The sequence below is a fragment of the Zingiber officinale genome, chromosome 7B (assembly GCF_018446385.1).
Source record: "Zingiber officinale cultivar Zhangliang chromosome 7B, Zo_v1.1, whole genome shotgun sequence".
NCBI classification, from domain to species: domain Eukaryota; kingdom Viridiplantae; phylum Streptophyta; class Magnoliopsida; order Zingiberales; family Zingiberaceae; genus Zingiber; species Zingiber officinale.
In genome coordinates, this window is record NC_055999.1 from 108,713,706 (window position 1) to 108,724,832 (window position 11,127).

At 38.6% G+C, this 11,127-nt stretch overlaps 2 protein-coding genes across 2 annotated transcripts; both read left to right on the forward strand.

The window, feature by feature from the left end:
* Window positions 1–5,888: 5,888 nt before the first annotated feature.
* On the forward strand, window positions 5,889–6,700 carry LOC122004661 (early nodulin-like protein 1). The gene is made up of 2 exons (XM_042559514.1): window positions 5,889–6,072; window positions 6,162–6,700. Exons 1-2 carry the CDS (start codon window positions 5,889–5,891, stop codon window positions 6,698–6,700), a joined length of 723 nt encoding a protein of 240 aa, XP_042415448.1.
* Window positions 6,701–9,095: 2,395 nt separating this feature from the next.
* Window positions 9,096–10,813, forward strand: LOC122006822 (beta-glucuronosyltransferase GlcAT14B-like). Its single transcript, XM_042562463.1, has 4 exons — window positions 9,096–9,779; window positions 9,859–9,934; window positions 10,010–10,125; window positions 10,193–10,813. Exons 1-4 carry the CDS (start codon window positions 9,239–9,241, stop codon window positions 10,693–10,695), a joined length of 1,236 nt encoding a protein of 411 aa, XP_042418397.1. The 5' UTR covers window positions 9,096–9,238; the 3' UTR covers window positions 10,696–10,813.
* The last annotated feature ends 314 nt before the right edge of the window (window positions 10,814–11,127 follow it).

Consider the following 11,127-nt stretch of genomic DNA (forward strand, 5'->3'; position numbering starts at 1 on the left):
TGATTATCTGAAGGAGAATCTGAGGTAGCAACTACAAACAAAAATAGAGATTCATCAAAAGTAACATGTCGAGAAATATATATCCGATCGGTCGAAATATCGAGGCTACGGTACTCATGATGCAAATTAGTATAACCAAGGAAAATATATTATAAAGAGCGAGGGTTTAACTTGTGCTTAGAGTAAGGTCGTAGCCAAGGATAACATGCACAACCAAAGATACGAAAGAAGGAGTAATCTGAAAGACAATTATAAAGTCGTTCCAAGGGACACTTATTTTGAACTAGCGGAGTGGGTAAACGATTGATAAGATAGACCGCGGTTTGGATGGCATCATCCCAAAATTTAAGTGGAACCAAGGCATGATTAAGAAGAGCTAAGACAGTTTCAATCACATGATGATATTTTTTCTCGGCAGATCCATTTTGTTTAGGAGTGTGGGGACAAGAGACTCGATGGATGATGCCAGAGGAAGTAAGATGACGATGAAGTGCTTGATACTCTCCACCCCAATCAGAATGAAAGGAGAGGATTTTACGATCAAAATAGCGCTCAACTTATTTTTGAAAGCGACAAAAAAATCAAAGAGATCAGACTTTCTTTTCATAGGAAAAATCCAAGTAAACTTGCTGAAATTATCAATAAAAATAACATAATAAAGAAAACCTTGATTAGATAGAATAGGAGTAGGACCCCACACATCAGAGTGAATAATTTCTAAAAGAAAACTAGAAGTGCGAGAAGAAGACACAAAAGGTAATTTATGAGATTTTGCTTTTATACAAACTTCACATAAATGAGAAGAGGAGGCTAAAGAAATTGGTAAAACATACTGGTTAATGATATTCTGAACAACACGTAGAGACGAATGACCAAGACTTGCGTGCCAAGAGAATTTATCAGTATGTTCTCCAACAAACGCATTAGTATAGGTGGGTTGAAGAGGATAAAGATCGTCTTTAATATTTCCTCGAAGTAGAATATTTCCTGTTGTGGGATCCTTCACAAGACAATGATGAGGATGAAATTCAAAGAACACATTATTATCAAGAGTAAACTGACGGACGGAAAGCAAATTTTTAGTAATAGAAGGAATATGAAGAGTGTTGCACATGCGAAAAGTACGACTGCATGAGTGAAAAGATGTGTTTCCAATGTGAGTAATTTGTAAACCTGAGCCATTACCTATTTGTACCATATCGGGTCCATCATAAGGTGAAGATTCGGTGAGAATATTATATTCCGGTGTAACATGATGAGTTGCTCCAGAATCCGGATGCCATCCTGGGTTCTCAAGAGTCAATGAATGAGATGACCGAGCTGTAGAATGCCAAGAAGGTGGTGGTCGATTTGAAGATGCATGCTCTCCTTGTGATATAGTTGGTTGTCCTAATGCTGCAGGACCACCAACAAAATTTGAATCAAATCTTTTAGGACATTGAATACCAATATGTCCAACTCTAAGACAAATTTGACATCTTCTCCGACTAAAAGACCAATCAAATCTTCTTGAACAATGAATATCAGTATGACTAATGATACGATAAATTTGACATTGATCTAAACTTTGTTTTTGACCATCTTGATATCGTTGAGTATCTGACATTGAAAATAAATAACTCGTCCTTTGATAGTAATAGATCTTGCTGGAAGAATTTTTCGGTAGTTAGAAATAATATCTGGCACTAGAGCTTTGCTTTCCGACGACAATGGTGAATCCCAGCAACAGATAAAGGAGAAAGTAGGTGATGCTGTGGGCTAGAAGAAAAGGCTTATGTCTCCTTTGGTTGAAACAGTTGCTAGTGCCGGAGGGGCTGGGTGGAAACCATGGATCCGACAGCGTTGGAGCTGCCAGCAGTGGCGTCGGAGCTGCCAACAGTGGCGTCGGGCGACGGCGAACAGCTTCAGCCGACGTGGGGGGGGGGGGTGGTTTGCTGAAAGGGCAAAACCCTTTTTTTTTCTTTCGTCGGTGGCGTGAGAATGAAGAAGAGGATAGAGAGCAGAAAAACAAAAAAAATGGACGAATAATTTTATGCTTTTCGTTATATTCATTGCTTTTTTTTTGTAATTTTTTTAAAATGAAAAGCATAGAATAATTGAATAAAAGAAAGGGAAACGAAAGTAAGAATTAACGAAAAACACAAAAATAAGAAAAAGGGAGAAATAAACCTCGAGAAATGGACGAAAATAAAAAAAAGGTACGAAGGATCATAGCTCTGATACCATGTAAAAAATAATATAAAATTTATTGATAATCTTATTATTAAAGTCAATAGGCTTATTTATACAAATTGACCAACACAATAATGAAAAAATTAAATAAGACATATAATCATAATAATTATAAACATAGTAATATAATAAACTTGGAATATTATTTTTCCTTTTTAATTCATGTCGATCTTGATTGTGTGCCAAATATAATAAATCCTAATTGATTGAAATCAATTAGAGATTATTTCCATTATTATTATTAGGATACACCTCTAATGTCATCCAAGGAACCTCCATGTGGATAAAATTTTATCCTCAATGCAACGATAAATCTATGGGATTGGAGTCGCTTCGGCTACTGTTCATCCGAGGCGCCTCCAGTCCATTGGAGACTGGAGGCGCCTCGAGTCCCTTTTACGACAGAAGCTTTTCTAGACATCTGAGGTGCCTCCAGACAACTGAGGCACCTTGGGTCTTCAAGTTTTCAATGTTAACTTCCTAGTTGACTATTTTCGAACTCTGCTCACTTGGGTGATGCTTCATTCTTCCGGAGTTGAACTTACTCGAACCCAATTTTGACCTTCTCCTCGAGCAGGCTTCCTCCCAACTTTTCATCCCTTGGATGCGTTGTGCGCGTCATTCTCACTCCAACAATGTACTCTTCTATAACTCCTCGTCCTTCGGATGCACCAAACTCGTTGACTCCCTTCCCGTGACATCGTTCTCACTCGTTGCGTCTTCCGCTCAACTTCTTGTGTTCCTAAGTCCATGTACACTTAGATATAAAGCATCAAATCGGCAAAGTCTAACTTAACTCAGTTGATCACATCAAAACTAACCCCGAGGTACTTATAATCTCTCCCTTTTTGATGTGCGTCAACTCGAGTTAATGTAAGGGTATTACAACAACATCTTTCCACCGATGATGTTAATGACATTTATTATGATGTTGTCAGTGGAAGGAAGAAGACCTTCCTCTATAGGCTTGACTCTGAGGCCAAAGTTGTTTTCACCATATAAGGGTTTCAGGGATCAAGGGTTGTCTTAGTTCCTCCTCATCTAGTGAGGTACAAGCATTGCGGGAGGAAAATCAAGATTTGTTGACTAGACCCTCGTCATTGGAGGAGACGATGGTTGAGAAGGATGCAGAGGCACAAGAGATGCGTGAGCAATATGCTCAAACTGAGGATATAGTTTGTCATATGCAAGCGTTTGCAGCAGTGTTCACTCCAGATTCACAGATATCGCACCTGCATCATTTGGAATCCCATAAGATCGAGGATCCCAACCATTCCCCTGCTGAGTAGATCATTTTGAGGTATGTTATCCTTCATCTTATCTTTTAATTTTTCCCTGTATGTCAGTAAAAAATATTACTATTACTTTTTAAAAATTATATACATATCTAATTGTATTATAATTGTTCACGATCATATTCAGATGCTGCATATTTCTATCACTATATCCAGCTATCTAAAATCTAAAGTGAAATATATTTTATTTTTATTTTGTATTAGATTTTCATCAGGACGTCCATGGATGATATAAACTTTGTGCCTAAATTTTGGATGTATTATGTAATAGATTTCATTAATTTTGGATGATATCTTTTTTTTTTGTATTGATGGTATATGAATGTTTATTAATATTATTTTATGTTGTGAGCTTGTTGATATGGTTGTGTATTGTGAATTTGTTGTGAAAATCATTATTTGTGATGACCTGTGTTTAATTATATTTGGATGTAAACATGAAAAATGGACGAAATTCAGAAAGTTTTTTTAAATGAATATATTGATATGTTCTGTTTATCGAATTAGCAACGAATATTAACTTTTCATCGTCAATGTGTTTATGCAATCTAAATTTTGTTTAGGATATTAGTGACGGATAATAGTTTACTATCGCTAATTAGCGACAAATTTATTAAATTCGTCGCTAATTAGCTTACTGAATATAACGACGAATATATATATATATATATATATATATATATATATAGAGAGAGAGAGAGAGAGAGAGAGAGAGAGAGAGAGAGAGAGAGAGATGTTATGCTACGGACCATTATTTACGGATTGCTACGGACTAAGGCTACGTTTGGTTGGGTGTAATTTAATTGAGCTCGTAATGTAATCAAATTTATAATGTAATGTAATCTTGATTACATTACTACGTTTGGTAATGAAATGTATGTAATCTTGATTCCAGGCGATTTCGGTAGTGTTGGGCAGGCGACCGAATTCCGGCGCAGTTGCATCCGGATTCCGCCCGTGATCACGCCGGCGGTGGGCAGATGGCCGGCGGTAGGGCGGGTGGTGGGCACGCGACGAGGCACGGTGAACTGCTTCTCGGCGAAACGAGAATGAACGAAGTAGAAGAAAAAAAAACAAAGAAGAAAGAGAAAAAATTTTATAAAAAAAATAATAAAACAATGACATGACATTTAGTCCGTAACAATCTGTAAATAATAGTCCGTAGCATAACATTTATATATATATATATATATATATATATATATATATATATATATATATATATATAATACTATTTTTAGCTATGACATATATATTCTGTCGTTAAACGTGATGATATTATATATTCCATCACAAAAAACAACAGAATATGCTCGTCGCTAAAAGTTATATTTTTTTTTTTGTAGTGTAATCAATATTGATTAATCAAGGGTGTAATTAGGATTTTATTTAGAGGGGTTAATTTAAAATAAATCATCATTTTTTATGAAAAAATTTTATTCATAAAAAAATTAATACAACATATTATATTCTTTCATATTATAAAGATAATATTTCAACAAAATAGAAACAAATAATTCAAAAAACAAAAACAGCTTAAAAGAGAATAACCATACAAGACATCAAAAATATAATAAATTAAGTTTTTGATATTATGTTTTACTCTATGAGATTTCTCATCAAACTCATCTATTATGTATTCAACATCTCAGTTAGTTTAGAAAATATTTGGGTTTTTAAAATTCGGATTAAATTTAAAGTCTTGGATATGGAAAATGGGGCATCTTGGGCTAGTTAGAAAATTTATAATGAACTTTGGGTATTCAAAATTTCTTATTAGATGTTTGATCTTTTTCATGTCAAGAATCACTGTGCTAGAATAAATGTTCTTATAATTTATCTATCTATTTTTATCGTAGGTCGAGTATAATAAACTGGTTGAGCCATATCATTTTCTTTTATTGGATAAAAAAAACATTTTATTTTAGCAAAGCACTATTAATTGCACGATGAACCTTAACTTATTGCACAAAGAAATTAGAAACATTTTCTCTATTTTTTTTTGGCAAAAATAAATAACTAATTGTGATTATCAGGGCAAATTATTGATTGGCCAACCATACAAAATTGTAAATTAAATATAGTAGCCGTTAATGAAAAATTAATTAATTAATCACTAATGCAAATTAAACCAAATTCAATTAATGTAAATTAAACCAAATTACAAAAGCGTTGGTCGGCGTCGTCACGCTTCTCAACCTCCACGCGTCCTCCGTCGCCTGCCACGCAGCTGCCGGAAGCGAAACGTACCCACTTTACGTTACGGAACCAGCCGGCGATGGCCTCAACGGTAGCATTTGGTTCCCCTGCTTCTATTTAAGTCTCCAGCTAGCGCGCATTACTCCACTCAGGTGCTCAACGATGGCTTTGTCTTCGTTTTCTTCTAATGGTTTGGCGTTTCTGCTGCTGCTTGCAGTGGCTCTGGTGGATTCAGCTCGGGGTTGTGTGTTCTATGCCGGAGGAAAAGATGGATGGGTGCTGAATCCCTCGGAGAGCTACGGGCATTGGGCCGAGAGAAATCGGTTTCAAGTCAATGACTCCATTGGTTTGTGAATTTGTGATCTTTTGTTTAGTTTTTGTAGTTGAATTTTGAGTTATGGAGTTATTCTGTTTTTTTTTTTTTTTTTTTTGCAGTTTTTAAGTACAAGAAGGGGGAGGACTCTGTTTTGGTGGTGACGGAGCAAGACTTTGATTCGTGCGACGTGAGCAACCCGATCCGGAAGCTCGATGGCGGCGACTCCCGGTTTGTGTTCGAGCGGTCGGGGCCGTTTTTCTTCGTCAGCGGAGCGCCGGGGAGGTGCGAGCGCGGGCAGAAGCTGGCAGTGGTGGTGATGGCCGTGCGGCGACCGCGCTGGCCGCCCGTCTCGGCCCCGCCGGTCCTGTCTCCGACCCCTGCTTCTTCCCCTGCTTCTTCGCCACCTCGATGGGCACCTCAGTATCCGCCTCTGCTTCCTCCGTCGGCGACTTTGCCGCCTGAAAGTTCCGGCGCCCCTATTCTATCTCCGACGCCTCCGCCGACCCTGCCAACTCCAACCGGAGGGACCCCAGTCCCCGTGCCGTCTCCGGTGCCGGCTCCTTCCGACCACGCAGTGACCGGCGCCGCCGGTATTACCTCCGCGAAGTCCGTTCTTAGAACATTGATGATAATTATCGGAATTGTGTTTCTTGTTTGATTTTTTTTCCTTTTACCCTTTGTTGATTGGTTGTTATATAATAAAATGGTCTTTTAATTTATATATATATATATATATATATATATATTTTTGAATTTTATTTTTAGTTTATACGAGAAAACAAATTCGAATTGTGATCAACCCCTTATATGAATTAATCTAAATTATATATTTTAAATCTAAATTATGGTTATTTCTATTAATATTAGAACATCTAATAAGGCATCAAAATAAAAGGTCTGGTCAAACAAAACTAAATGGGCTGGCCTATTTAAGGCCTGGTCACCTCCAGCCCATTTAAAGCCTGGCCAACTCAAAATGGTTCATTTTTGCCATATAGAAATTTTAAATTATGAGGGTATTATAGTCTTTTGATATTAAGATTATCAAAATATTTTAAAATTTAAGCATTTTATTTATTTTTTATATTTATAAAATATAAATTAGATTAAGTTGATCAAGTTTGTCTTATTAAAATATAGTCACTTGCTTAATTTAACATGTCTAAGTCAACTAAAAACTTACTCTTCTCTTATTATTAATCTAAGTGCATTCAATTGTGTGGCCTAGCACGAGCAAACACACATACTTTTCGACCAAGCTTGTCTACCTCATCCTCATGGTGGTAAAAAGATGAATATGTCATCCCAGCATCCTCATCATTTCGTTCCAGAGTCAATACGAAGGAGGTAAATCATGGACGACTACAAACCTTTGGAATAGTGACTAACACATAAGGGAAATATTTACCTCGACTTTGTCGCGATTTAAATCCAATATCTCATGGTGGCAATTGTCTATCCTCATCCTCATATCTAGATTAGATGACTAAATAAGATCCTAGTCTTTTATCTATCAGAGTAAAAAGTGAAGTCATCATTAGGACACCCTGCACTCTCTAGAAGGAGACAAATCATGAGAGACTTTTTATCCTCGTATAGCAACCCTTCACACGTGGAACATTAGACATCCAACGAAACTGTTAAAAATTGACCATTAAATTTATTGGAGCAATGCCAATCATACTTTGCCAATCCATGGAGCCTTAATCTTTATTTATCAATCTTATATCAACAATCTTAGCACAATCAATTACTTGGCGAATTATGAACAAATCCAAAATCATGCCAAAACTATGCTCGTGCGCTAAAACTCCTACTTATTCCTTAAACTAGAAAAATGCCCATCTTGTGTTTACTAATTTATCCGTGAGTGAATAGGGAATCATCATCCACCTCCAAAATTTATCGAGTTTAAAACTCAAATATCTAAATTATTATAAACAAGACCATCACACGTACACTAAAAAATTATCAAAGAAGCATTCTCCACATGCACATATTAAAATTATATATTGGACTAGATCAGTACCACATTCATCATCAACCTATTTTTTTTTTCCTTTTAATTTTCATGCATTTTTTTAGGGAATTATTAGAGGAATATTTGATTTTAGGGTTTATTTTATTTCCCATGTGATGAAAGCTTCCAATCCAAAGAGCTCTCCAAAAGCCGCATCTTGCGATCTAATGAATTCCCACGGCATCTCTGCCTGAGCCTTATCAAAGATTCCGAATGTAAGATTTAAAATTTTAAAATGCTGATCATTTGGATGAATTTTTATTAGAGTTTTTTTAATTTATATCGATGAAAATTTTTTACGAAAATATACAGGCCATTTTTAAAATTAATCGATTTTAAAAAAATTAGATATCTGGATTTTTAAAAAAATCTCAAACTAACTCAATCCAATAAAATTCTTCTCTATTGATTCAAATATAAAACCAATATTAATTCGCATCATAATTAAAGAAAACCGACTCGCCATCACTTTCAGTTCCTCGATGGGATCTAATCCAATTAAATGGGAAATTTACTTAAATAAAATTTGGTATTAGAATTAATTATGCCAACCGTTTCCACTGCAAGCAAGCGTTCTTCAATATCTTCTCCCCTCCACTAAGATTATTAATTACTAATTACTATATTAAGCTGGAGATTAAATACTTGGTTGGGTTCGGCTCTCCACGACATCCTCGTTTTTTCCAAGATTCAGAAGAGAAAGTTTCATCGTTACCCCAAACTTTTCAAAATATTATATTTTACCTCTGTATGTAGTTTGTAAAATGCAAAAAAAAAATCCTAATTTTAAGGCTTAAGGATAATTTTATTAAATAAGTATTTTATTAATATTTCAATAATTATTCTTTATTAAAATTATAAAATCTATAATATGAATTATGAGAGGTAAAGTGAAAAGGATACAAAGAGCGAGGGCTATAGTGAAATTTTATTTTTTAGAAAGTTTTCGTTTTAATCCTTGGCATTTTCACGTTTCTACGATGACTCTAGTTTATTTTCTGGGTACGTGTTGTTCTTGAGATTTATGATTCTATAAATTGCAGTTTGTCATCGCCTTCGATTTTGAGAGATTGTTTATTTTTTTTTGTTCTTCTGTTGTCGTTTTGCTCTTCAGGTGTGCAGTGTGCGGCGTTCGATTTCCATGGCCTGAGGTTGCAGGTGCACCGGCCGGTTCGCATGGACACCGCGAAGCTCAAGGCGGCGTTCGTCAGGCCTGCCATGGAGCGCCGCCGCCTGTGGCCGCTGCTCCTAATGTCCATCTCTCTCGTCCTGCTCTCCGTCGCCGCTTCCACCCTCGGCCTCCTCCCCTATTTCCGCACCGTCTTCTACCTTCCGTCGCCGCCGCAGGCGGCGGAGCCTGCGGGGCTGCGGGTCCCGCGATTGGCCTACCTGGTCTCGGGATCGAACGGCGACTTGGAACGGCTGTGGCGCGCGCTGTGGGCGCTGTACCACCCGCGTAACCTCTACGTCGTCCACTTGGACCGGGAGGCGCCGGCGGGCGAGCAGCAGGCGCTGGCGGCGCGCGTCGCCAACGACAGCCTCTTCGCGGCCGTCGGAAACGTGATAGTGATCGAGAAGGCCAACATGGTCACCTACCGAGGCCCGACGATGGTGGCCAACACCCTCCACGCCTGCGCTCTGCTTCTGAAACAGAGCAACGACTGGGACTGGTTCATCAATCTCAGCGCCTCCGATTATCCTCTCGTCACGCAAGATGGTACCCAAAACCTCCCCTGTCGGAATCAATTTCTCATGAAAATTCAATTTCTGAACTCCGATCTTGACTCCGGTGGCAGATTTACTGCACGCTTTTTCAACCCTGCCGAGGAACATAAGCTTCGTGGAACACACCAGCCAATTGGCGTGGAAAGAGTTAGTGAAGAATTCGGTTTGTGTTTTTCTCGCAATTTGATGAGCTAGCTGCTAATTGAGTTGTCGAGTTTGCAGAGAACAGAGAGCGAAGCCGGTGATCGTCGACCCCGGATTGTATCTGAACAAGAAGACCGACGTGTTTTGGGCGTCGCAGAAGAGAGATTTGCCCACCGCGTTCAAGTTGTTCACAGGTGGATCCGTCTCTCGCTGATTGATCGATTGTTCGCGGTGTTTTGATTGGTTTGTCGACGATCTCAGGCTCTGCGTGGGTGGCGCTGTCGCGCGAGTTCGTGGAGTTCACCGTGTGGGGGTGGGACAATCTCCCCCGGATCCTGCTCATGTACTACACAAACTTCGTCTCGTCGCCGGAGGGCTACTTCCAGACGGCGATCTGCAATGCGCCGGAGTTCGCCGGCACGGTGGCGAACCACGACCTGCATTACATCCGGTGGGATGTGCCGCCGAAGCAGCACCCACACCTGCTGACGGTGGAGGACATGCCGAGCATGGTGGGGAGCAACGCACCGTTCGCGCGCAAGTTCCCGCGCGATGACCCCGTGCTCGATCGAATCGACGAGGAACTCCTCGGGCGGAGAAACGGGAACTTGGTCGTCCCCGGCGGGTGGTGCGCGGGGGATCCGCCGTGCTCCGAGGTCGGCGACGCGGCGGCGCTCCGGCCAGGAAAGGGGGCGGAGAGGGTGGCGCAGCTGATGGATGCGATCGTCAGGTCCAAGAAGTTTGCGCAAAGCCAATGTAGATAGCAGTCGTCAAATCCTCCATGAATTCTGCTACTTGAGCTAGCGTCTCATATTTAAAGAATGTCAATTCACATTACGATTAGTGAAGACAATCAAAGTTGGAAGGATTTTAATGTTATTATTTCAATTTTGAATGGGAAATAATTTTACATTAGAAAAAAAATTTATGATGGCACCAGACGATGGTACAGCAGAGCAGCTTCTCTATTTTTTTAGATATATAAATATAGAGTTTAAGATTAAGTGAATTAACAGATATATTTTTTTTAATAAACGGTTGCTGATGTGTCATTTAATATGAATATTTTCTAATTTTCGTTGGTAGAAAATTTTTATTGAGTCAGATCGATTATTTCAACATTAATTACATAAGTTAGATACTTGATGTTAAGTAAAAAAAATTAAAAAAAATTATGATGGATTTTTATTAATTTT